Source organism: Salvelinus sp. IW2-2015, linkage group LG11 (assembly GCF_002910315.2).
Source record: "Salvelinus sp. IW2-2015 linkage group LG11, ASM291031v2, whole genome shotgun sequence".
NCBI lineage: Eukaryota > Metazoa > Chordata > Actinopteri > Salmoniformes > Salmonidae > Salvelinus > Salvelinus sp. IW2-2015.
This window is the reverse complement of record NC_036851.1, coordinates 45,590,812-45,617,688: the sequence shown is the minus strand read 5'-3', so window position 1 is coordinate 45,617,688 and position 26,877 is coordinate 45,590,812. Positions and strand designations below refer to the sequence as shown.

Below are 26,877 nucleotides of genomic sequence, written 5' to 3'. Positions count from 1 at the left end.
TGACACGGATGCTAAGCTACAGGACTGTTTTGCTAGCACAGACTGGAATATGTTCCGCAATTCATCCAATGGCATGAGGAGTATACCACCTGTCACCGGCTTCATCAAGAAGTGCATCGACGATGTCATCATCACAGTGATTGTACGTACAATTTTTAGGGCCTTCCTCTGACACCTCCTGGTATAGAGGTCCTGGATGGGAGGAAGTTTGGCCCCAGTGATGTACTGGGCCGTACGCACTACCCTCTGTAGTGCCTTGCGGTCAGAGTTCTACAGCTGCACCATCGAGAGCATCCTGACCGGTTGCATCACCGACTGGTATGGCAACTGTAAGGTGCTACAGAGGGTAGTGCATACAGCCCAGTAGATCACTGGGGCCAAGCTTCCTGCCATCCAGGACCTATATACTAGGCGGTGTCATAGACTGTTCTCTATGCTACCACACTTCTACCTCCAAGCCATAAGACTGCTGAACAGTTAAACAAATGGCCTGCTGCTACTCACTGTTTATTATCTATGCATAGTCACTTTAACCCTACCTACATGTACACATTACCTCGACTAACCTGTACCCCTGCACATTGACTCAGTCCCGGTACCCCCTATATATAGCCTCATTATTGTTATTTTATTGTGTAACTTTATTTTATTTTTTACACTTTAGTTAATTTAGTAAATATCTTCTTCATCCTTTTTTCTTAAAACGGCATTGTTGGTAAAGGGCTTGTAAGTAAGCATTGTTGTATTYGGCGCATGTGACGAATACAATTTGATTTGATCACTATACTGAGCACTTAAAAGGACATATTTGTATGTTTTCTTTTTAGCTTTGTTCATGTTTGAGTGAGTGGGAACTAAACAACGAAAATCATCTCGTACAAGGCAGTCAGTCGGCAGGGACGGCGAGGCACCTGTAACGAGTGCGTTGAGAGTCGGGAAGCAAGTTCAGGGAGTGAGTGTTTTAATAAATAAATGAAACAATAAACACGTAACACAACCAATACACCGACATGAAAACAGAGTCAATAACACCTGAGGAAAGAACCAAGGGGAGGGACAGATATAGGGAAGATAATCAAGGAGGTGACGGAGTCCAGGTGAGTGTCATGAGGCGCTGGCGCGAGAGACGATGGTGACAGGTGTGCGGGGTAATCAGCAGCCTGATGACCTAGAGGCCGGAGGGGGAGTTGTGTCCAAACTTTTGACTACAACTCCCCCTCCGGCCTCTAGGTCATCAGGCTGCTGATTATCCCGCACACCTGTCACCATCGTATACTATATATAATATATGTTTTTTTTGTAGATTTGTGTTGGATACATCTTAATTTTAATAAATACTACTAAATGGGGTTAAAGTTAACTGAATGCATTATTATAATATTTTCCAGGTTGTTACAGTGTCTCTCTCCACCATAATATGAAATCATGGGAAAGCACGATATTCAATTGATTTATTAATACGTTTCTTTAAAACAACAAGACCAACAATGTAACACTGGTGCGTGACAATGTCTGTCACAATGGACTCTCCTGCTGTGACAATTTTGCATAAACATTCCATTTTCATAACATTGAGAGACATCCAAGCATCTCATTAAGATAGAAAATAACATTACAACTATAGTAAAGCAAAAATAGTAAGACTGAAAAGAAAAGCATTCAACACACAATGCACGTCAAAATATATATTTCTGAATGAAGTAAAAAGTATTCCACAATTTCCCTTTTCTTGTTTTGGCATATTTTGATCAAAAAAAGGAAAACAGATTCTTAAGAGAAGTCAGAGTAAAAGTGACAGTGCATGTGACTACCTCAAACGCTCTTAACTGTCAGACATGGGTACAGAGTATCACGTATATTGGAGTCACAAACTCATCTCAGTGAGCGTGGTTTGACATATGACTAATTTGGAGGGATGCTCGACACTAAGACTAAGGATAGAATTTAAATGTCATTTTTGGCACATTTCAGTTGAACATATCAAAGTCTGGATTGAGTAAGAGATCATATAACTAACATACATGTGGACAGTTATCATACCAGATATATCATCACGTTTCTGGAAATGACTCGATGAATTGATATGGCAATTTACTGATAGGTCGCTTTGGAGCTAAAACAAAGAGTTGTTGTTAAAAAAAATCCTGTCTGATAAGAATGAGTTGGAGAGATATTTAATGTCAGTCACAGGAAAACATGAGGGAGAATATAAAAATGAAATAGACCCCCATTCGAACCATCCCAATACATTTCAATATACTTTACAAGATGGAGATGGTAGAAGTTCCTCTGTTGTTACATACTGTACACATTGAATTAGAACTGATGTGAGGCTGGTGTAGGAGTAAAAATCTGCTTTGAAAAGACTTTACAAAGGTTGCGTCTCAAATGGCATCCTATTCCCTATATATAGTGCACTACTTTTGGCAACTTATTCCTTATGTAGTGCACTACATAGGGAACACGGAGTCAAAACTAGTGCACTACATAGGGAAAACAGAGACAAAAGTAGTGCACTACATAGGGAACACGGAGTCAAATGTAGTGCACTACATATGGAACACGGAGACAAAAGTAGTGCACTACATAGGGAACAAGGAGTCAAAAGTAGTGCACTACATAGGGAACACAGAGACAAAAGTAGTGCACTACATAGGGAACACGGAACCAACATAGTGCACTATATAGGGAACAAGGAGTCAAAAGTAGTGCACTACATAGGGAACACAGAGACAAAAGTAGTGCACTACATAGGGAACACAGAGACAAAAGTAGTGCACTACATAGGGAACCCAGTGACCATTTGGAAGCTCTGTCCTGAGGAAACCTTCGGGATGTTGTCATTCCTGCAGCTCTTCCCCCACACTGGGCCGTCAGGCCAATGGGACGTGAGAGTGGTTTACAGGAGACTAGCCCAGTGAAACATCCAATGAAAGGTGTGCCTCACGGCACGTTTCAAAACAAAACAGCCTAGTGAGGTCACCCCTACTGCACAAAACACAGGACTCTTTGTAAAATATAAAACTCCAAATATTTGTAAGGGTCCAGGTACTCGACCATGAGGTACTCCCGTACACCTCCGTCAACGTGGGCTCTTGTCCCATCAGTGTAAATAGACACCTGTCCATCATTTGATGGACAGGTGTTGATATGCACAACCTCGTAACACTATAGTTGGGGGTCAACTCAGTCCTCTTGTCATATTGTCTTTATAAACATAATCAGAAAAGAGTACAGACATGTAGAAAACAGGTGAAAGGAAATTAATACTAAGCACACCAAATTATATATATTTTTGTTCTATCTGTTCATATCTTGTTCTATCTGTCCCATTCTTATCCCTCTGTGGTCAGTTGTCACACCAGTCTTTAGTCCCCATGTCCATGTCAGGTGGATAAAGGGCCTGAGAAGGACACGCTTTCCTTCAAATGAGTCTCGCTAAACGGAAACAATTGGTCTGAAAATGGCCGTGGCACGGGGGGGAAAAAAAGTTATCCAAAACACTATGATGATCCTCATTCAAATGCTACCAAGGAAACAGATTTTTGCATTTACAAGTTGTCATTTTAGAACGGCTGATCCACGGGAGCCGAAGGAAGGAGGGATGGGGAGAGGAGAGGATGAAGAAAGGGTACCTGCCTCTGACTGATGTCTACAGTAGGACGTTGACTGTTTTTGTTTGTCAGGCTTTGCTGCCAATTTACTGGGTTCCTCCTCCCTTTGTTGATCTTCATAAGCTCACCCTCCTATGTTATATATGTCACATCTCAAAAAAAGAGGAGCACTTACATCTCCTCATCTATATTGGAGGTTCAAAGTTCAAGGATTTGGGGATTTAACGTATGGGGACAGTGCAGGGATGGGAAAGCACCACGGAGGAATCCGTCGACCACCTAAAGAGATTGCTTTGATTCCYTCCACATCCAACATGACCTCTTGTGTTGCAGCACTGACTTCTCCAAGACATGTCAAGAAACTTAATCTAAATCGCTGTTGGAGAACAACCCTGGGATATCCAGGATTTATTTGATCTGAGATCCAAAAATGGGATCTTGGATCGGAAAATGGGATCTGTTATCCCAAAATGGTGAGCTCTCATTGGTGAAATATGGAGTCAATCAACCACCATGTGCGATGTTGGTGCAGAATTAAGATTAGAATTCAGGGAGGACCTAAGATTGTCTGTATGTCCTTTGACTGCAACTAAGCCTTACAGTAAGAAGATCTGTGAAAAGTGTGGGGCAAAATCTCTGGGCATCTGAGGTATCAGCGTCTAACATACACTCTTCTCTACTTTACTCTACTTTACTCTAGTACTCTAGTCTACTCAGGTTGAATAGTGTATATATTCTTAATTATCTCCCTGAGAGAATACTCAGATCTGCATCCACAATGATACTAACATGACCTAATGTGGGTGTGGACAATGGCACGGTTTTAGAGGCCCTCCTCGTGGCTGCAGAGACAATAGGAGGGCCTCTAAAAGGAGGGCCTCTCTTGCTGTTTTAAAGCTAATTTCATGTAGTTCTACACATTTTGCAATGGATTATGCTGTGTTTCTATGTTATCTGAGTGACTCAAACAAAATCAATGGGGCCCCATGCCATAGTTTTTATTTAGGTGATTGTTAGTTCTCAAAGATAATAAAAAAATATATTCTCCATTACCTTTTCTACATCTGTTATATCTGCTTTTAGTCATTTAAGTTTACGCTGAGAACTTTTTACCTTCCTGAAAATTATATATCTTTATTAAATAAAACATAATTTAGTATTTTTTCCCCTATTTTTTCTTCAGTGGTGGCCACACTGCTATGGAGCTTGTTGTGTCTAGGGCATGGAGCTTGTTGTGTCTAAGGTATGGAGCATGGTGTTTCTCAGGCATGGATCTTGTTGCCGACAGACCATAGAGTACTGTGAGCCTTTTTTGCAAGCCTGAGTTAGATGCAGCATGCAGGGCTTTGTCTTTTGGTGGGACGAACAAACAGAACCATTGGAACATGACGGTAAGAGAAATGGGCCCTAAAAAAATGATGTGGTCGAAATTCAGTAGAATGAAAGAGCTGAGAGCAGTTAAGTCTTGTTTCTTTTCAATGCCTGTCAATTAATTCAGTCCACCATTACCACTGTCCTTGCCCCTGATGATTTTTGTTGGTTCTGGGATGTTGGTCGATGAAATTACACGGAGAGAAGAGAATAAATGATGCCGATAATCCACATTTTTCCAAGATGCTGATCAAAAAGAGCTTGCTATTCCAACGGGTTTGGAGGGATGATAATAATGGGGTAATACTTGCTATAAGTCTTTTTACCCTGTTTCCATAGAAACACCTTTTCTTGTGTATTTCTTGGAACCAGACTTCATATACAAAGAGGGGAAAATGAAAATCTGTCTATATATGCAGATTGTCATATAATACGCCTGCCGCAAGCATTATCATCATCAATAACTTAATTACCTTTGTTACAGTAATATTATGTGATAATTAATTAATACTGTATATCATATATTATTTTCCCAGAGTTTTATAAAGCTGATAATATTATTCMTTTTTATCGTAGTTCTCTTCAAACAGACATATTTTCTCTTCCATTTCATTTCTATTTTTACAAACAGCTGGATGGAGCCTCCACTTCAAGACCAGTGGTCGGACCTGAAGAGCTGAGCTGAGGAAGGAGAGGAGGGGACGGGTGGGGAGGGGGATGCTCAGTGGAACCGTTGGACACCCTATCATGGATCCTTGGTCTCCCGGATTTCAATCTGGGGAAAAAAGAAAAGCGAAAGGTAGAGAGAGAGATAGAGGAATAAGGACGTAGCAGGAATGGATCTGGTATGAAATAAGGGTAGCGACACAAATGTTGACATTCTGGATTGATTAAAATTGATGCCCTATTTTATACTTGGGTCTCTTTAATAGAAAACAAATTCCTGTAGTGACCATTATTATTATTATTACTTATAATGAAGTCAAATATTTAATCTCATCCAGCAGGTAGCCTAGTGGTTAGAGCGTTGGGCCAGTAACTGAAAGGTTGTTAGATCGAATCCCCGAGCTGACAAGGTAAAACTCTGTCATTCTGCCCCTGAACAAGRCAGTTTACCCAATGTTCCTAGGTCATCATTGTAAATAATAATTTGTACTTAACTGACTTGCCAAGTTAAATAAAGGTAAAAAATAAAAATACAGCGGATATGAAATGTCTTGGTGGATTTGAAGGGGTACGCATAATGGGCATGAAACATGAGTCACTGTTAGTAACTGAGGTGTGGAATATGAAGAAAACATACACATGTAATGCCATTTAAAGGTCACAGCTGAGTACATTTTCTCTGACATTTCAGACCAAATAGCTAGAAACAACATTTCATTATGTTTTTGTATGGGACCATCTTGTATATAACTTTCATTATGTTTGATATTTATGCCGGTATATTGAATAGGATTCAGCACTGCGCTACAGCACATAACAAAAGCTGATGTGCCTCAGAACGTGCATCTGGTCACCTTGTTTACATGCAATTGTCTTTTTACCTGGTTATAAAAATAGTGTTCACATAAAAGAATATGCATGTGCTTGACTTGTTTTGTTCTCAACGCTTTGCAGAAAACACACAAAGAAACCAAGCTGACGTTTTCAAACCATCAGCCATTAACATTCGATGCAAAACAGCTACGTTGCTTAATGAGTAAAGTAATGAGTCAATTAATTAAACCCACATTGCGTGTCACACCCTCCCCTAACTCCACATCGTTAGTCTGCTTGGACCCGAGACTACATGAACTTCCTGTTTGTGACTCAGTGTGCCTGGCGGCGGATAATAACAGCTGTAGCACTTTGCCGTGATGACTCTTCCTCTAAGCTAATTTAATGAAAATCAGATTATGCCAAAAGTGAGTCAATCAGGGGCGGGGCTGAGAATTAATAGGTGGAGGGGAGGGAGGAGAAAAAGGGCTTAAAGTGTTATTAATCTGTTCAGAAGCCCAGCTCTACCTCCTCCGCCCGAACAGGTGTCACATTTGGCTGGGCCAGGACGGCTGCGGTGCAGACCGAATTAAGTCATCGCATTCCTCCCCCACGTTGGAAACAAATGGCGGAGTGCTGAGGCACCAACGTGGCACATAACCCCCCCCCCCCCCCGTTCCATATTAGGAAGAGGATATGAACAGAGTGATATCTAGATGTCTATTTTCTGTCTGTATTTTTTGACGTGCTAATTGAGGAGTTGGCCTTTAATATGAAAGCATCACGAGCAGGAACCATATGACGAGAGGTCGAGGGAGGGAGGAAGCAAAACACCAGTACTACTCATTACAGAAGCGAGCAGATCAAAACATCCGAAACAGCAACAAACAGGTTCCAGGTGCATGCTAGGGTTAGTTACATGCACATTGGTTGATTGAGTGGTCATATTCCCCATCATATTGATTAAATGGGGGGAGCTGATTGGTCTTACGTCCATCTTGAGGGTGGAGCCAAGGTGGAGATGCTGGAGGGGAGGAAGGTAGTGTTAGCCCTGTGCATCGTCACGACAACAAAAGGTACAGCTATTGTCTACCACACCCGATTACTTCTGTCACCTGACTAGCATCTATAGCACTACACAAACATACATATTTCTAGTCCACTATTATGGAGAAGAGGTGCAAAATCTAATAAAAAGGGAGAAACATATCCAACCAGTGCCTAGTCCAATTTAGTAGTTTGATTTTATTGGATGATTTATGGGACAAAACTAGCCTATCTATAGCCTCTATGATAGTTCAAGTTCTTACTGCGGCCTCGAGTCAAAATGACATGGATGAGTCCACACATTAACCCAGCGTTTTCCAAACTCGGTCCTCGGGACCCCAAGGATGCACCTTTTTTGTTTTTGCCCTAACAATACAAGGCTGATTCAAATGATCAAAGCTGGATGATTAGATTATTATTTGAATCAGCTGTGTAGTGTTAGGGTAAAAATAAATAAACGTGTACCCCTTGGGGTCCCGAGGACCGAGTTTGGGAAACCATGCGTTAACCTATAGGTGTGCTGTATAGCATCCACATTAGGAAGTTGTCAGATCTCAGACAAAATTCCCTATTACGACTTCCTAATACGGATACTGTACTGCTGACTAAAATGCATTACAAAAATGATTGTAGAGCAGTGTCGTCAGCTCACTACAGTATATTAAATACCAGCCCTCTGTCTCTCTCCATATCGTAGGCTGATTCTATCATTACTTTCACCACCTGACGAGGACAGTTGTCTCGTTCTACGTGCAAATAAAAAGGCCTTAACCTTTCATTTCGCCCATTTTTATCGACTGAAGCTATAAGTCAACGTTTTCAAGGTAGAAAATCTACTGTGGACAATGAGTTCATTTTTACACTCGTCTAATAGAAAACTCTACTCTGATGTACTGTCTCTCCTTGAACAACGATAACCTTCCCTCCTCTTCATCCTTAACCAAGAATGAGCCTTTTTCCAGATCAAGCTGAAAACAGTTCTTAAAATACACTAACATTAAGTATTCACATATTCAAACACAATTCCTTTTCATTGTGAGAAAAAACAACATAAGCAGGACATTTTTTCCCAGCACATTAAACGTTCCTTTTCTGTGGAATACAAAGTGGTGGACACGTTTCGCCCCTTGAGCATCACTACTAGTGCTTTTAACAATTCATTTTTCATAGGCCCCGGTGCTACTGCTCACAGCTTACATATTTGTGTTTATGAGAGCTTGTTAATGGGACTCGAAAATAGGCTAGCATTTTCCTCTCCCTCTCTCTTTCTCAATTTAAGGAGCTTTATTGGCATGGGAAGCATATGTTTACATTGCCAAAGCAAGTGAAATAGATATTAAACAAAAGTGAAATAAACAATAAAAATTAACAGTAAACATTACACTCACAAAAGGAATAGACACATTTCAAATGTCATGTTATGTCTATATACAGTGTTGTAACGATGTGCAAATAGTTAAAGTACAAAAGGGAAAATAAATAAGCATAAATATGGGTTGTATTTACAATGGTGTTTGTTCTTCACTGGGTGCCCTTTTCTTGTGGCAACAGGTCACAAATATTGCTGCTGTGATTGAACACTGTGGTATTTCACACAATAGATATGGGAGTTTATCAAAATCGGATTTGTTTTCGAATTCTTTGTGGGTCGTCTCTAATATGGTCATACACTTGGCAGGAGGTTAGGAAGTGCAGCTCAGTTTCCATCTCTCTCTCTCTCTCTCTCTCTCTCTCTCTCTCTCTCTCTCTCTCTCTCTCTCTCTCTCTCTCTCTCTCTCTCTCAATATAAGATCAGAGAAGCTACACACTAGCCCGTGTCCTGTAGCTCCACTGCAGACAGAGGCTCAGTGATTTGACTCAACAGCTCCTCTCCACTCGTGGTATACCTCATTCCTGTGGGAGTGCATTCTGCCCCAGGATCTACTCTACTCGCTAATCCACCTGGTCAGCAGAGGTCACTGTACACACCACATACATGACCACACAGCACAGATACCTTACAATCACAACACACCACAGAGCACAAACAGTCACAACAGCGGTTTGACTTACCCTGGACACTGCAAAATCTGTGAAGACAGAAGGATAATTGTTTTGAGTCAACCTTCTTCAGTAGGATTGATATTGATGTGAATGGGGGGAAATGATTTTGACTGCACATGTATATTCTATCCACAAATTTTTTCAAATGTTGTCTTTTTTTGTTGTAATTTCATAATATGGTCATACATACAGAAGTAAAGTCTACACTTGTTGTATTTGGCGCATGTGACAAATAAAGTTTGATTTGATTTGATTTGAATGGTCCACCACCCAAAGGACATCCAGTCAACTTGACACAACTATGGGAAGCATTGGAGTCAACATGGGCCAGCATCCCTGTGGAATGCTTTCGACACCTTGTAGAATCCATGCCCTGACGAGTTGAGGCTGTTTGGTATACTCAGTGTAGACTAAATGTTGTTGACATATGCACAGGTGCAGACTTTGCTATGTTTCAGGGGGTTTCGGTTTAAACCAGCCCCTCAACAGCATTTTGAAACAGGCGCCCAAATCGCTAAGTCCGCCACTGCATATGCATTTATTACCGTTTATGTTTATTATTATACAGAGCTTAAACATGTTTGGTAATCTGTATGTAGAGTCCTTCCTCATACTAAATAATGTCTGAATGTAGGCCACAGACACAACATCACAGTTCTGTTCACACAGTTCTGTGCCTACTTATGCACAAGCCCAGTGTCAAATTGAGAGTAGTTCAATGTGATAATAAAAGTGCCATTAGAAAGTATTCATACCCCTTGATTTATTCCACATTTTGTTGTGTTACAACCTGAATTCAAAATTGATTAAATGTTTTTTTTTCTCACCCATCTACACACAATAACCCATAATAACAAAGTGAAAGCGTGTTTTTAGATATTTTTGCTAATTTATTGAAAATGAAATACAAAATATCTAATTTACATAAGCATTCACACTCCTGAGTCAACACTTTGTAGAAGCACCTTTGGCAGCGATTACTGCTGAGAGTCTTTCTGGGTAAATCTCTAAGAGTTTTCCACACCTGGATTATGCAGCATTTGCCTATTATTATTTAAAAAATTCTTCAAACTCTGTCAAATTGGTTGTTGATCATTGCTAGACAATCATTTTCAGTTCTTGCCATTGAAACTCGGCCACTCAGCAACATTCACTTTCTTCTTGGTAAGCAACTCCAGTGTAGATTTGGCCTTGTGTTTTAGGTTATTGTCCTGCTGACAGGTAAATTAATCTCCCAGTGTCTGGGGGAATGCAGAGTGAACCAGGTTTTTCTCTAGGATTTTGCCTGTGCTTAGCTCCATTACATAATTGTTTTTATCCTGAAATACTCCCCAGTCCTTAACGATTACAAGCATACCCATAACATGATGCAGCCACCACTATGCTTTAAAATATGGAGAGTGGTACTCATGAATGTGTTGTATTGGATTTGCCCCAAACATGACACTTTGTTTTCAGGACAAAAAGTGAATTGCTTTGCCATATTTTTTGCAGTATTACTTTAGTGCAGCCTTTCTTAAAGTAGGTGGGTCGCGGACCTGTTAATGGTGGGTTGCAACGTGTCAGTGTACATTTATAATTGTTTCATTAATTACTAGAATTTATTTGGCCAAGTGCATCTGCGCTCTCTGTTCAGGGCGCTTTCCACTTTAGCAGCGGTCTCTGCTCAGTTTGGCAACTGCGCGAGTGTGAGAGGGAGATGCCCATGTGTTTCGCGGTTTACCGGATCTTTTTCCTGCAGTTTTCTTGAAGATCACTCCGCGACACACACGACGCAGCGCTGTCGTTCAGGCAGCAGATGATGCGCTGTCAGCCACTGACTTGTCATTCCCACTCGCCATCACTCACCGCTGTCATCAAATGGACTCATGCTAACCGCACGTTCTGACTGAGCTCATTTGTTATGAAACGCATATAACAGCGACGAGTTTCTCTCTCTTTCATATACACTTATAACGAGGAGCGCGCACAATGTGTTTTGTGTGTGGAAGTGATTATTAATGAGTCGCATAACGAACAAATTAATAAAACGACACGCCCTGACCAAACATTCACAGCATGATGGTAAACCCAGGAAGTTCTTTCAGAACGGCAGAATGCTTCAGGAAACAGTGCTTCGACAGTGGAAAAGTAAGTCAGCTAGCAAGGTATTGTTGTCATTTTATAACATGTGATGATAAGCAGAAATAAGGGAGTACTCTCATACTCTCATAGTAGTAGATGTGAGTTTCTCTTTCAAACAATCCCCAGGCCTTGTACTAACATTCGCCAAAGCAAGCTAGCTACTGATAGTGCAACCCTAAGTAACAGTACAGATGAAGATGAAAAATTATCAGGCCTACTGTACATCTTACTGTAGAAATTATTGTTGAAAACTAGTCTAGGTTGGAAATGTTGCTGTTAAAATACAATAATAATAGTTATTCTTAACTGGAATAAACTGATTGAAGCAAGATGCTTTTTGAGGCAAACACTCACACAGTTCTGGGTTGCTCATCTACAGCAGGAAGTGGTCTCCTGCCTGACTGAGAAAGCAGGAGATGTTCTGGTCCAGTTTGGCACCACATACCTATGTGAGTCAGGGTTCTCAACTCTGACTTACTTAAAAAACAAGAACAGAAACAGTTTCAAGGCTGAGCATCACCTCAGTGTTGCACTGTCAAAAACAGAGCCCAGAATAGACACATTGCTGTTAAAATACAATACATCTTTTTTTATTCTGAACTGGAATAAACTGATTGATCACATCACACAGATATAGACCAGAAAAGGACTGTGTGTGTGTTTTCTGGTCTATATCTGTGCGATGTGATCAATCAGTTTATTCCAGTTATTCCAGTTCAGAATAACAAATAAATATGTATTTTATTTTAACAGCAACAGTTCCAACCTAGACTTTCTTTCAACAATAATTTCTACAGTAAGATGTACAGTAGGTCTGATCATTTTTCATCTGTACTGTTACTTAGTGTTGCACTATCAAAAAGCCTGTGTGTGTGTTCTGTTATTCATCTGTGTGATGTGATCAATCCGTTTATTCCAGTTCAGAATGAAAATTATTTATTGTATTTTAACAGCAACAGTTCCAACCTAGACATATATGTAAGTGTTTTAATGGGGGAAAATAAACATTAATAGATATTTATATGGATATTTAATTTCATTGTTATTTGCTTTTGTCTATATTTGTTACGTCCGTCGTCAATTGAATGAGACCAAAGCGCAGCGTGGAAAGTGTTCATCGTACTTTATTAAATGAACAACAAAAATATAAACGAACGTAAAGCTCTGTAGCGCTAAACAGCAACTATACAAAGACAAGATCCCACAACTGAAGGTGGGAAAAAGGGCTGCCTAACTATGATCCCCAATCAGAGACAACGAATGACAGCTGCCTCTGATTGGGAACTATACCCGGCCAACAAAGAAATATACAAACTAGAATGCCCACCCAAATCACACGCTGACCTAACCAAATAGAGAAATAAAAAGGCTCTCTAAGGTCAGAGTGTGACAATATTGCATTTGTTTTAGGCACAAGGGCAATGAAATGTACCGATATTTATATATAGTTGCATATTTTCCTAAGCTTGGGTCCCAGGAAAACACAGCAATTCTCATTTGGGTCCCAGGCTGTAAAAGTATAAGAACCCCATGCTTTAGTGCCTTGTTGCAAACAGGATGCATGTTTTGGAATATTTGTTATTCTGTGTAGGCTTCCTTCTTTTCACTCTGTCAATTCGGTTAATGTGGAGTAACAACAATGCTGTGTATCCATCCTCAGTTTTCTCCTATCACAGCCATTAAACTCGTAACTGCTTTAAAGTCACCATTGGCCTAATGGGGAAATCCCTGAGTGGGTTCCTTCCTCTCTGGCAAACGAGGACACCTATATCTTTGTAGTGACTGGGTGTATTGATACACCATTCAAAGTATAATTAATAACATTGCCATGCTCAAAGTTGATATTCAATGTCTGCTTTTTTATTTTTATCCATCTACCTATAGGTGTCCTTCTTTGTGAGGTATTGGAAAACTTCCCTGGTCTTGTAATTTAATCTGTGTTTGACATTATCTGCTCGACTGAGGGACCTTACAGATAATTGTATGTGTGGGGTACAGAGATGAGGTAGTCATAAAAAAATCATGTTAACTTCTTATGGCTGCAGGGGCAGTATTGAGTAGCTTGGATGAAAGGTGCACAGAGGTGCCCATAGTAAACTGCCTGCTCCTCAGTCCCAGTTGCTAATATATGCATATTATTATTCGTATTGGATAGAAAACACTCTGAAGTTTCTAAAACTGTTTGAATGATGTCTGTGAGTATAACAGAACTCATATGGCAGGCAAAAACCTGAGAAGAAATCCAAACAGGAAGTGGGAATTCTGAGGTTGGTCGATTTTCAACCAAGACCCTATTGAATACACAGTGGCATATGGATGAGTTTGCACTTCCTGCGGCTTTCACTAATGTCAACAGTCTGTAGAACCTTGTCTGATGCCTCTACTGTGAAGTGGGGCCGAAGGAGACAGGAATTAGTCAGGTCTATCATGACCTGACCATGCTCTGACCATGCGCGTTCACATGAGAGGGAGCTCTGTTCCATCGCACATCTGAAGTCAATGTAATTCTCCGGTTGGAACATTACTGAAGATTTATGTTAAAAACATTCTAAAGATTGATTCAATACATCGTTTGACATGTTTCTACTGACTGTTACGGAACTTTTGGACATTTCGTCAGGTTTTAGTGAACGCGCTTCCTGACATTGGATTTGTTTACCAAACACGCTAACAAAAATAGCTATTTGGACATACATGATGGACATTATCGAACAAAACAAAAATTTATTGTGGAAGTGGGAGTCCTGGGAGTGCATTCCGACGAAGATCAACAAAGGTAAGTGAAGATTTATAATGCTTTTTATGAGTTTTGTTGACTGCACAATTTGGCGGGTAACTGTATGGCTTCCTTTTATGGCTGAACGCTGTTCTCAGATTATTGAATATTGTGCTTTTGCCGTAAAGCTTTTTGAAATCTGACACAGTGGTTGCATTAAGAACAAGTGTATCTTTAATTCTATGTAAAACATGTATCTTTCATCAAAGTTTATGATGAGTATTTATGTTATTTGACGTGGCCCTCTGCAATTTCTCCGGATATTTTGGAGGCATTTCTGAACATGGCGCCAATGTAAACTGAGGTTTTTGGATATAAATATGAACTTAATCGAACAAAACATATATGTATTGTGTAACATGAAGTCCTATGAGTGTCATCTGATGAAGATCATCAAAGGTTAGTGATGAATTTTATCTCTATTTCTGCTTTTTGTGACTGCTGTTTTTGGCTGGAAAAATGACTGTGTTTTTCTGTGATTTTGTGGTGACCTAACATAATCGTTTGTGGTGCTTTCGCTGTAATGCCTATTTGAAATCGGACACTTTGGTGAGATTAACAACAAGATTACCTTTAAAATGGTATAAGATACATGTATGTTTGAGGAATTTTAATTATGAGATTTCTGTTGTTTGAATTTGGCGCCCTGCACTTTCACTGGCTGTTGTCATATCATCCCGTTAATGAGATTGCAGCCATAAGACGTTTTAAGCACTATTAGTGCATACAGAGTGAGTGCAACTTACTACGTGACTTGTTAAGCACATTTGTACCCCTGAACTTATTTAGGCTTGTCATAAAAAAAGGGGTTGAATACTTATTGACTGAAGACATTTTAGCTTTTCATTTTGTATTAATTTGTAAACATTTAAAAAATATAATTCCACTTTGACATTATGGGGTATTGTGTGTAGGCCAGTGACCAAAAAAATCGAATTGTAATCAATTTTAAATTAAAGCTGTAACACAACAAAATGTTGAAAAAGTGAATGCACTATATTTCACTGCTATCGCAGGTTAAACCAATTGTTTATCCCCAAGGGTTGTTGAATGAGACGATTCCTCTTGGATGGCTCAAATAGGTTTTGCCGCTCCGTCGGAATACTGTCCAAATTCTGGCCTCCCACGGTGAGAACCACTAGGAGGTCTGGTGTGAGAAACGGGAGGGAAACGCTCAGAATATTGTGTCTGGAAGTTGTGTCTGGAAACATGTCCACATCTGCTCGTTGATGCTCCATTGTATCTAATTCAAACAAAAATATAATTTAGGCTACTTTTTCATGTATATTTGTTTTCAAATTGCATTCCAGGGTGTCATATTTTCAAGACCGAGAAAATACCAAGCGTTCATGTCGCAATGAAACGAGCCATGATGCTGTGAATGAAGCTATTTTATCTGATGAATTTATGTGAAGGTATTCCAACATTTCTCTGCCTCTGGTCCTGTGGGTTGGTTTAATTAACCCTGCAAATGAACACTAGCAGTGAACATGTGTCAGCACTAGTTAGCCATGATGCTAATGGCTCCCTGTCTCCGGCTAGACAACTCCATAAAGCTCAGCCTCATGGGAAACGGGGGAAATGTTGTTGAACGTGGAGAATACCACCGGGAGGTTGCACTATGCTACATCTGAGCAAATGCTACTAAGGGGGAAATAAATATGACCGCTTTAATTGCTTCGGTTGAGGGAAGAGAACATTTATGAATGTAAACCGTGTCTGGAAGGAGATTTTAAAAAACAGATGGAGGGTGGGGTGGGTAAACAGCCGAGTAGATTAAGGCAAGACAAATAACGCCAGACGAGTTCTGGCACGCTGCCGCTAGGTTTTGTTGTTGACGCAACATCGCTACTCAGGCAACTACAGATGCCTCAACACCACCCTCCACAACCTCACTGCAACCCCCCTACCTCATCTGGTGCTAGCCCAGAAGCACCCTTCCACCCACCCCCCCCCCTTGAACCAGATGAAACAAAATTAGCATCCAGTGGATGGATGATGGGGGAGAGAAAGATTAATCGAGGGGGAATGATCGGAATATTGGAAAGAGAGAGAGAGAGAGTCCAGCTGGAATATGACAAGTAACCATGGAAACTTATTCAACAGAATCAGAGGGCTATGAAGGATGGGGGGGGGGTATTTAGATATTTTTCTTAATGCAGTTTGACACACTGTCTTCTCCTGCCTCTGATCATGCTGCAACATCCCTCATCACGACGCCACCAATATTTTTGGTAAATCGTAAAAAATATACAGACGCACCAAATGTAGATAGAGCAACGTTGCCTCGCTATTCAACTCTAGAACACAGAAATATTTCATAGACAAAGGTTTTGTAAAGGGAACAGTGTGTAGATTATTGAAAACCTGGATGATGTAATGCACCCGACATCACAATGCATTTCACAGAAACTGAAATGCAATATAAAATATTTATGAACATGTGTCCCCTGGTACACAAAGACTTTAAACCTACACCCCCGATCAACATCACAATTTTCAAGTCCAACAAGCAGGAAAACCAGCCCTGGCTGTGCAAACTACAAGAAAAACAGTCCTGACCTGGGATAGGGTTCCCCCTGCGGTGATGCATTGGCTTTCCTCGTGTAACAGGCATGAGCTCTCATGTCATTGTGGTAGCTATAGCTGTAGTTAGTCGTTTTCATTTTGAAATAGTTCTAGATAGCTAGCCTTTGAGCTGAGCTAGCTACATGGTGGCTTGTTTGTGCCAAAAGTTTTACTCAAAACATTGAAACTTAATTATCAATGCAATAATAAAAAAGAACAGGGCTGGTTTTGAAATGTAATGAAAACATAACTACATAGCATTTTGTAAACCCAGTACATTGCTTGATATATGAAAACAATTAGCATTAGCCACTGGTGTCTCAATATATAGAAATAATAAAAAATAATATACAGTATATGCCATTTAGCAGACGTTTTTATCCAAAGCAATTTACAGTTATGCGTGCATTTTTTTTTAAATAACCTAGCCCATCTGGTCAGTGCTTTATTTTACAATCCTGCTGCTAAAATGTGGTAACAAAGAGGACTTTTGGCGCATATTTCAAAGAAAAGCTGTTAGCCTAGATTAGCATTAACCTAGCTGTTAGTCTAGATTAGCATTATCCTAGTTGTTAGCCTGGATTAACATCCCATTTGTTAGCCTAGACTAGCATTTGGCTAGCTGTTAGCGTAGATTAGCATTAGCCTAGCTATTAGCCTATATTAGCATTAGTCTAGCTGTTAGCTTAGCATCATTAGCGCCTCACCTTTCTGTTCTGCTTTGAGCTGCTCCTCCAGCTGGAAGTCATTCTGCCGGTTGCCCAAAACGAAGGCCAGGAAGGAGAGGATGAGGGCGTCCATGATGCCAACGATGGCCAGCATGTAGGCCCAGCGCACCGAGCAGTTTCCCAGCGTGTACTTCCCTGTCTCCTCGCCACACATGTCTCGTACCACCTCCGCATCCCAGCCATCCGGGAAGATCATACAGCCCAGGAGCAAACACACAGCTATGGGGAATAGAGGAGGTGGAGGGGGAGAGAGGAGATCTAGTTTAACGACCACACTGCTACTGTATGTTTTAGCGTACTTGAGACAGGGTGAAGTACACTATACATACAAAAGTATGTAGACACATCTTCAAATTAGTGGATTCGGCTGTTTCAGACACAACCATTGCTGACAAGTGTATAAAATCGAGCGCACAGCCATGACTGTACGATTGTTTATCCCATGTGTAACTCTGTGCTGTTTTTGTCGCACTGCTTTGCTTTATCTTGGCCAGGTCGCAGTTGTAAATGAGAACTTGTTCTCAACTGGCCTACCTGGTTAAATAAAGGTGAAATAAAATAAATAAATAAAAAATCTCAATAGACAAACAAGCTGCAAATGGTCTTACCGAAGTGCTCAGTGACTTTCAACGGGGCAGCGTCATAGGATGCCACCTTTCCAACCAGTTCGTAATTTTCTGCCCATCTAGAGCTGGATCACCATGCGCAATGCCAAGCGTCGGCTGGGGTGGTGTAAAGCTTGCCGCCATTAGACTCTGGAACATTGGAAACGCGTTCTCTGGAGTGAGGAATCATGCTTCACAATCTGACAGTCCGACGGACAAATCTGGGTTTGGCGGATGCCAGAAGAAATCTACTTGCCCCAATGCATAGTTCCAACTGTAAAGTTTGGTGGAGGAGGAATAATGGTCTGGGGCTGTGTTTCATGGTTTGGACTAGGCCTCTTAGTTCCAGAGAAGGGAAATCTTAACGCTACAGCATACAATGACATTCTAGACGATTCCGTGCTTCCAGCTTGTTTCAGCATGACAATGCCCCCGTGCACAACGCAAAGTCCATACAGAAATGGTTTGTCGAGATCGGTTTGAAAAAGCCCTTACCTCAACTCCATCGAACACCGTTGGGATGAATTGGAACGCCGACTGCGAGCCAGGCCTAATTGCCCAACAACAATTCCTGACTTCACTAATGCTCTTGTTGCTGAATGGAAGCATGTCCCCACAGCAATGTTCCAACATCTAGTAGAAAGCCTTCCCAGAAGAGTGGAGGCTATAGCAGCAAAGGGGTACCAACTCCATATTAATGCCCATGATTTTGGAATGAGATGTTCGACAAGCAGGTGTCCACATAATTTTGTCCATGTGTAGTTTCGGAGAAGTGGGAAATATTATGAAGTGTACAGATTTAGAGGGGGGTGAGGAGGATAAATGAAGTGTACACTAGAGAGGGGGTGAGGAGGTAGATTCAGGGGGTATGGAATGGAGGAGTAGTATAGGGGGGACAGCGCACGGGAACGGTGTTGTGTTGGGAGGGTTAGGTGAGATTTAGGCAACAACATTTTGGGAGTAAGGAAAGAGTACAAAATAAGGGGACATGGAGCAAAAAGGAAAGTGATGGAAAGAAATAAAGTTTTTTTAAATGTGACACTGCATTTCACACTGCATCGTAAGTCAACCCTCATTGCCAATGGAACCGCTTCGCAAGCATCCCTCTCTGTCTTGCTAATTACACTCAACCAAGGCTGAGCCAGAGGGAGGGAGAAAATATTAATAACGAAAACAGCAGGAAGAGGAAATCTTCATCTTCACCCAAGGCTCAGTGGAGTCAGTGGAGAACACTGACGCTGCAGCTGAGCCCAGTGAAAAAGACCCCCAGATAAAGAGGTGCGTCTGTCCTTTGCCACACCACACAGTCATCTATAATACGGTTCAAGCTGCCACTGTATGTTTTAGCGTACTTTGCTTGAGGCAGGGGCACTATATATGGATTCCTGCGGCCAAAGGGATCAACTTGAAGCAGAGATACACTGCTGCACTTGCACTGTTTGTGGAATGTGAAACCAGTGTGAAATGGCTAGCTAGTTAGTGGTGTGCGCTAGTAGTGTTTCAATCGGTGACATCACTCGCTCTGAGACCTTGAAATACTTGTTTCCTTAGCTCTGCAAGGACCGAGGCTTTTGTGGAGCGATAGGTAAAGATGCTTTGTGGCTGACTGTTGTCGATGTGTGCAGAAGGTCCCTGGTTCAAGGCGAGGAGAGGGATGGAATCAAGAGTGTTACATTTGATACTGTTGACCCGGATCACTCAGTTGGGCTTTTTCATTCAATAGGGTTTTCAGTAATTTTATCTAAAGCCATCCCTTTAAATACGGTGTACCTTTAAGTTTGAATTTTGTCGTCAGACTAGAATATATTGAGAGAACAGGTTCAGAATATTAGGGATCAATGAAATAAAGACATCTTAAACTATGCACATTCGTCTCCGTTTCAGCACCAATTGGTAGATTCAAAAATACTCTGATCTTGTAGATTATTTAGGGTTAGGAAAGTATACTGAACAAAAATATTAACTTAACATGTAAAGTGTTGGTCCCATGTTTCATGAGCTGAAATAAAAGATCCCAGAAATTCTCCATACGCACAAAAAGCTTATTTCTCTCAAATTTTGTGCACAATTTTGTTTACATCCATGTTAGTGAGCATTTTTCCATTGCCAAGATAATCCATACCCCTGACAGGTGTGGCATATCAAGAAGCTGATTAAACAGCATTATCATCACACAGGTGCACCTTGTGCTGGGGACAATAAAAGGCCACTCTAAAATGTGCAGTTTTGAAACACAACACAATGCCACAGATATCTCAAGTTTTRAGGGAGTTCCTGACTGCAGGAATGTCCACCAGCTGTTGCCAGAGAATTTAATGTTAATTTCTCTACCATCACCTCTACCATTCTCTACCATCACCTGCTGGATCGTCTGAGGGGGAGGGATTGGGGTGCTGAGGAGTATTTTGGGCTGTAATAAAGCCCTTTTGTGGGGAAAACTAATTATGATTGGCTGGGCCTGGCTCCCCAGTGGGTGGGCCTATGCCCTCCCAGGCTCAACAATGGCTGCGCCCCTGCCCAGTCATATGAAATCCATAGGTTAGGGCCTAATGAATGTATTTAAATTGACTGATTTCCTTACATGAACTGTAACTCTTTAACATTTTTGAAATTGTTGCATGTTGCGTTTATATATGCAGTCAGTGACCAAATCGCCCTCTAGTGTCCTCATGGATGGAATGTTATCAACATTTTTCATAATTTCATAATTAATAAATTATATTTGAAAAAAACTGTTGAAAATCCGGTGTTTCTATGTCAAACGGTTTTGTTATATTTCAGTCTTCTGTGATGTATATGACGTGTAATATTGGTATGCAAACTGAAAATGGAATACATTTAAACTCTATCTGACATGGTACATGTCTTCTTTTTTTAAAGTCAATAATCATGTGTGTGAGGTGTATACTTTTGTTTCAAAGTAGATTTGTTTGACTACCATGAAACACTGTGTAACCCTGATTTAGCCCACTGCTTCAAACCAGAATAAAAAGTGAGTGTCTCCAGACAGAAGTTCTGTTCATCTGTAGTATACAACAGGAGGGGACAGAAAAGTAAACGCATCACTCCTTCATTTTGTCTCTACTTTTATGAGGAGCAGGGAGACAGATTGTTTTCTGTCAGTGTCAAAGCCCAACGAGCGCTGATCTACGAGCACCGAGCGCCTATCTACGAGCGCCGGTCTACGAGTGCCAATCTACGAGCGCCGGTCTACGAGCGCCAAGCGCCTATCTACGCTGTGAAGGTAGAAGGTCCTTTGATCCACTGCTGTCACACACACGCACAGAGGAGGAGAGGAGGCAGAGCGCTTTTTTCATTATTGATAATGAAGAAGAGGGAGAGAAAAAGAGGGTGGGAGGGAGGGAAGGTGGGGGAATGGAGGGAGAGAGGGAAGGAAGGAGGTAAGGTGGAGGAACGGAGGGAGGCAGGGAAGGAAGGAAGGTGGAGGAATAGAGGGATGATGGGAGGGAGAATGCCAGAGTGAAAGAAAGCCTCAAAGGAGTAGGAAAAGGGAGGATGAAAAATGGATTGGCATAGAAAGGAGACAGTCAGAAAGGAGAGAGAAAATGTGGAGAACCCAAAAAAAGAGGGGGAAAAATTGAACAATTGTGAGAAAAATAAGATAGAAGGATATTTTGGGAGTCTGATATGAAGAAGGACGTGATAATGATTCAGATTCATCGTTACTATGACCCCCCCCTCCCTCCTTCCCTCTCTCCCCAACCTCATATACCTCCCTGAAATTGATTCATAACACTGTGTCCTATGGGCATCTGTCCTCTTTGTCTGTTTGTTCTTCCGTCACATAACAAGGAGAACTGGCCCTCGTCCACCGCTGCTTTCATTTAGCCACACRAACACACACACACACGTTCGCACACACACAAACACATACATACACACACAGATATGCATGCAYGCACRCACACACACACACAAACTCACACATGCACAACAGACACATGCAAACATAAGTGTACTGTAGAAACACATACACACAAAATCTAATAATTAAACACTAGATACACAAAAGCAAACACCTTTATTTTTTCTGGTCTGTTTAGCAATTTAATGACTGAGTTTCAATTAAAACCACCGTCGTAACGGGTTGCTTCCTCACGCACTATTCATCATGCCCTGGGGAGCCACTTCATCTCTCTCTCTCTCTCTCTCTTGTTCTTTCTTTGTTTCTTTGTTTCTCTCGCTACACTAACCACAATGTATTCCACTTTGGTGAACACAAATAAAAGGTTTATTTCAGTGTAGACTAATAATAAACTAATAACAGATAACATCCACTAGATTCAGGCATAACCTTTTAGAAGTTATATTACTTCATTAGATCACACTGGAATGGAGTACTATTAACGTTATATTACTTCATTAGATCACGCTGGAATGGAGTACTATTAACGTTATATTACTTCATTAGATCACGCTGGANNNNAGTACTATTAATGTTATATTACTTCATTAGATCATGCTAATGGGCTACAACAAAAATGTGTCCTGTTGGTGGTAGTGGAGGACCGGAGTTGGGAAACACTGGTCTACAGGCCAGATGCGAACCAAGACCTCACACTACATATGGGTCCCCAAAACGTGTTATTTTATTGGGCCGTTCCTCCTGATTAACTCCCTCCTTCTGATTCTATCTGATGGAAGGAGAACCCTTTGCATGATGGAACTCTGGGCTTGTACTCATAAAACGTCTCAGGAAAGGAGTGCTTATCTAGGATCAGGTCTTCCCTGTCCATACACGTTAATCAAAAGTTTATTTGTCACGTGCGCCGAATACAACAGGTAACTTACAGTGAAATGCTTACTTATAAGCCCAAACCAACAGTGCAATAAAAAAAAAAAGGTATTAGGTACACAATAGATAAGTAAAGAAATACAAAATAATAAGAAAACAGTAAAATGACAGTGAAAATAACAGTAGCGAGGCTATATACAGGTGGTACTGGTACAGAGTCAATATGCGGGGGCACCGGTTAGTCGGGCTAATTGAGGTAATATGTACATGTAGGTATAGTTAAAGTGACTATGCATAGATGATAAACAGAGAGTAGCAGCAGCGTAAAAGAGGGGGTTGGCGGGTTGGGCGAGAGTGACGGGACACAATGCATAGTCCGGGTAGCCATTTGATTACCTGTTCAGGAGTCTTATGGCTTGGGGGTAAAAACTGTTGAGAAGCCTTTTGGTCCTAGACTTGGTGCTCCGGTACCACTTGCCATGCGGTAGCAGAGATAACAGTCTATGACTGTGGTGGCTGGGGTCTTGGACCATTTTTAGGGCCTTCCTCTGACACCGCCTGGTATAGAGGTCCTGGATGGCAGGCAGCTTAGCCCCAGTGATGTACTGGGCCGTACGCACTACCATCTCTAGTGTCTTGCGGTCAGAGGCCGAGCAGTTGCCGTACCAGGCAGTGATGCAACCAGTCAGGATGTTCTTGATGTTGCAGCTGTAGAACCTTTTGAGGGTTTTAGGAACCATGCCAAGTCTTTTCAGTCTCCTGAGGGGGAATAGGTTTTGTCGTGCCCTCATCACGACTGTCTTGGTGTGTTTGGACCATTCTAGTTTGTTGTTAATGTGGATACCAAGGACCTTGAAGCTCTCAACCTGCTTCACTATAACCCTGTCGATGAGAATGGGGGCATGCTCGGTCCTCCTTTTCCTGTAGTCCACAATCATCTCCTTTGTCTTGATTACGCTGAGGGATAGGTTGTTATTCTGGCACCACCCGGCCAGGTCTCTGACCTCCTCACTATAGGCTGCCTTGTCGTTGTCGGTGATCAGGCCTACCACTGTCGTGCCCTGCCATGCAGTCGTGGGTGAACAGGGAGTACARGAGGGGACTGAGCACGCACCCCTGAGGGGCTCCAGTGTTGAGGATCAGCATGGCAGATGTATTGCTACCTACCCTCACCACCTGGGGGCTGCCCGTCAGGAAGTCCTGGATCCAGTTGCAGAGGGTGGTGTTGAGTCCCAGGTTCCTTAGCTTAGTGATGAGCTTTGAGGGCACTATGGTGTTGAACGCTGAGCTGTAGTCAGTGAATAGCATTCTCACATAGGTGTTCCTTTTGTCCAGGTGGGAAAGGGCAGTGTGGAGTGCAATAGAGATTGCATCATCTGTGGATCTGTTTGAGCGGTATGCAAATTGGAGTGGGTCTAGGGTTTCTGGGATAATGGTGTTAATGTGAGCCATTACCAGCCTTTCAAAGCACTTCATGGCTACGGACGTAAGTGCTACGGGTGTCAGTGAAAATGTCAGTGAAGACAACTGCCAGTTGGTCAGCACATGCCCGGAGCACATGTCCTGGTAATCCGTCTGGCCCAGCGGCCTTGTGAATGTTGACCTGTTTAAAGGTCTTATTCACGTCGGCTACGGAGAGCATGATCACATAGTCATCCGGTACAGCTGATCCTCATGCATGCCTCAGTGTTGCTTGCCTCAAAGCGAGCATAGAAGTGATTTAGCTCGTCTGGTAGGCTCGTGTCACTGGGCAGCTCGTGGCTGTGCTTCCCTTTGTARTCTATAATAGTTTGCAGGCCCTGCCACATCTGACGAGCGTCGGAGCCGGTGTAGTACGATTCAATCTTAGCCCTGTATTGGCGCTTTGCCTGTTTGATGGTTAGTCTGAGGGCATAGCAGGATTTCATATAAGGTATTGTCCCGCACCTTGAAAACGGMAGCTCTAACCTTTAACTCAGTGCAAATGTTACCTGTAATCCATGGCTTCTGGTTGGGGTATGTACGTACAGTCACTGTGGGGACGACGTCCTCGGTGCACTTATTGATAAAGCCAGTGACTGATGTGGTGTACTCCTCAATGCCATTGGAAGAATCCCAGAACATATTTCAGTCTGACCACTTTTTAATAGACCGAGTCACTGGTACTTCCTGATTTAGTTTTTGCTTGTAAGCAGGAATCAGGAGGATATAATTATGGTCAGATTTGCCAAATGGAGGGCGAGGGTGAGATTTGTACGCGTCTCTGTGTGTGGAGTAAAGGGGATCTAGAATTTTTTTCCCTCTGGTTGCACATTTAACATGCTGATAGAAATGTGGTAAAACTGATTTAAATTTCCCTGCATTAAAGTCCCTGGCCTCTAGGAGCGCCGTCTCTGGGTGAGCGGTTTCCTGTTTTCTTATTTCCTTATACAGGTGACTCAGTGCAGTCTTAGTGCCAGCGTCCGTCTGTGGTAGTAAATAAACAGCCACAAATCTTTTTTATGAAAATTCGCTTGGCAAATAGTGTGGTCTACAGCTTATCATGAGACTTTACTACAGGTGAGCAAAATCTAGAGACTTCCTTAGATTTCGTGCACCAGCTTTTGTTTACAAATATACACAGACCGCCGCCCCCTCGTCTTACCGGAGTGTGCTGTTCTATCTAGCCGGTGCAGCGTATATCCCGCCAGCTGAATGTTATTAATGTCGTCATTCAGCCACGAATCGGTGAAACATAAGATGTTACAGTTTTTGATGTTCCGTTGGTAGGATATTCATGAACGTACCTCGTCTAATTTATTGTCCAATGATTGTACGTTGGCAAGTAATACTGAAGGTAAAGGCAGATTTCCCACTAGCCGTCGGCGGATCCTTACAAGGCACCCCGCCCTGTGTCCTCTATACCTGTGTCTCTTTCTCTTGCCAATGACGGGGATTTCGGCCTTGTTGGGTGTCTGAAGTACATCCTGTGCTTCCTGCTTGTTGAAGAAAAAGTCTTTGTCTAATCCGAGGTGAGTTATCGCTGTCCTGATATCCAGAAGCAATTTTTTGCCGTAAGATATGGTGGCAGAAACATTATGTACAAAATAAGTTACAAATATCACGGGAAAAAACACATAATAGCACAATTAGTCACCCGTAAAACGGCTGCCATTTCTTCTGCCACTGTCTTCTTTAGTCAATAATCATAATGAATTCATTATGATTATTCATTATGATCTAAAAACTTATTCTAGATCAGCACTCCTAGTCTGAGACACTTAATGAATATGGCCCTGGACTTGTGACTCTGGACTCTAGACAATTAATTTAGGCCTGAATTCTAACTTGAGATCTGTGCTCTAATCTCGAGTTTTCACTTAATTCTTCCATTGGCATCAATGTATGATTAACTGATCAAATTCCTCCCCATTCCTGTTCCTCTGTGATCTGATTGGCTGCCTTGTGATTGTGGCTGGCAGACACAGGTGAACAAGATTTAGACTTAATGATTAATTGACAATTATTTAAATCTGTCAGGGATTTTGGAAAAGGCTTCCATAAATGTAATGTTGCTGAACTCCCAACTGTATTTTCTCTCACTCCCTAAGCACATGCTGGTGTGTATGTACAGTGTGTGTGTATGCGTTTGGGCTCGGGTTGAAGATCAGCGCAGAGCTGATCCCATTTTGAGACACAGCACTTTGAAGTAGTTTTCTTCCCATCTCTCTTTCTCTCTCACATACAGGAACACACACACACACCCACACTCTCTCCATCCGTCCGTCTCTCTCTCTCTCTCTCTCTC

General features: G+C 41.7%; 1 protein-coding gene across 1 annotated transcript in view; it reads right to left on the bottom strand.

Moving 5' to 3' along the window:
• Positions 1-5,730: 5,730 nt before the first annotated feature.
• LOC111970755 (LHFPL tetraspan subfamily member 4 protein-like) overlaps positions 5,731-26,877 on the bottom strand; it is a 51,608-nt gene continuing 30,461 nt past the window's right edge. Inside the window, exons 2-4 of the mRNA XM_070445842.1 lie at positions 17,730-17,969; positions 9,564-9,580; positions 5,731-5,760 (exon numbers count right to left, since the gene is read on the bottom strand). Of these exons, the coding sequence (XP_070301943.1) occupies positions 5,731-5,760; positions 9,564-9,580; positions 17,730-17,969 (287 nt within the window). The remainder of the gene's footprint in view (positions 5,761-9,563; positions 9,581-17,729; positions 17,970-26,877) is intronic.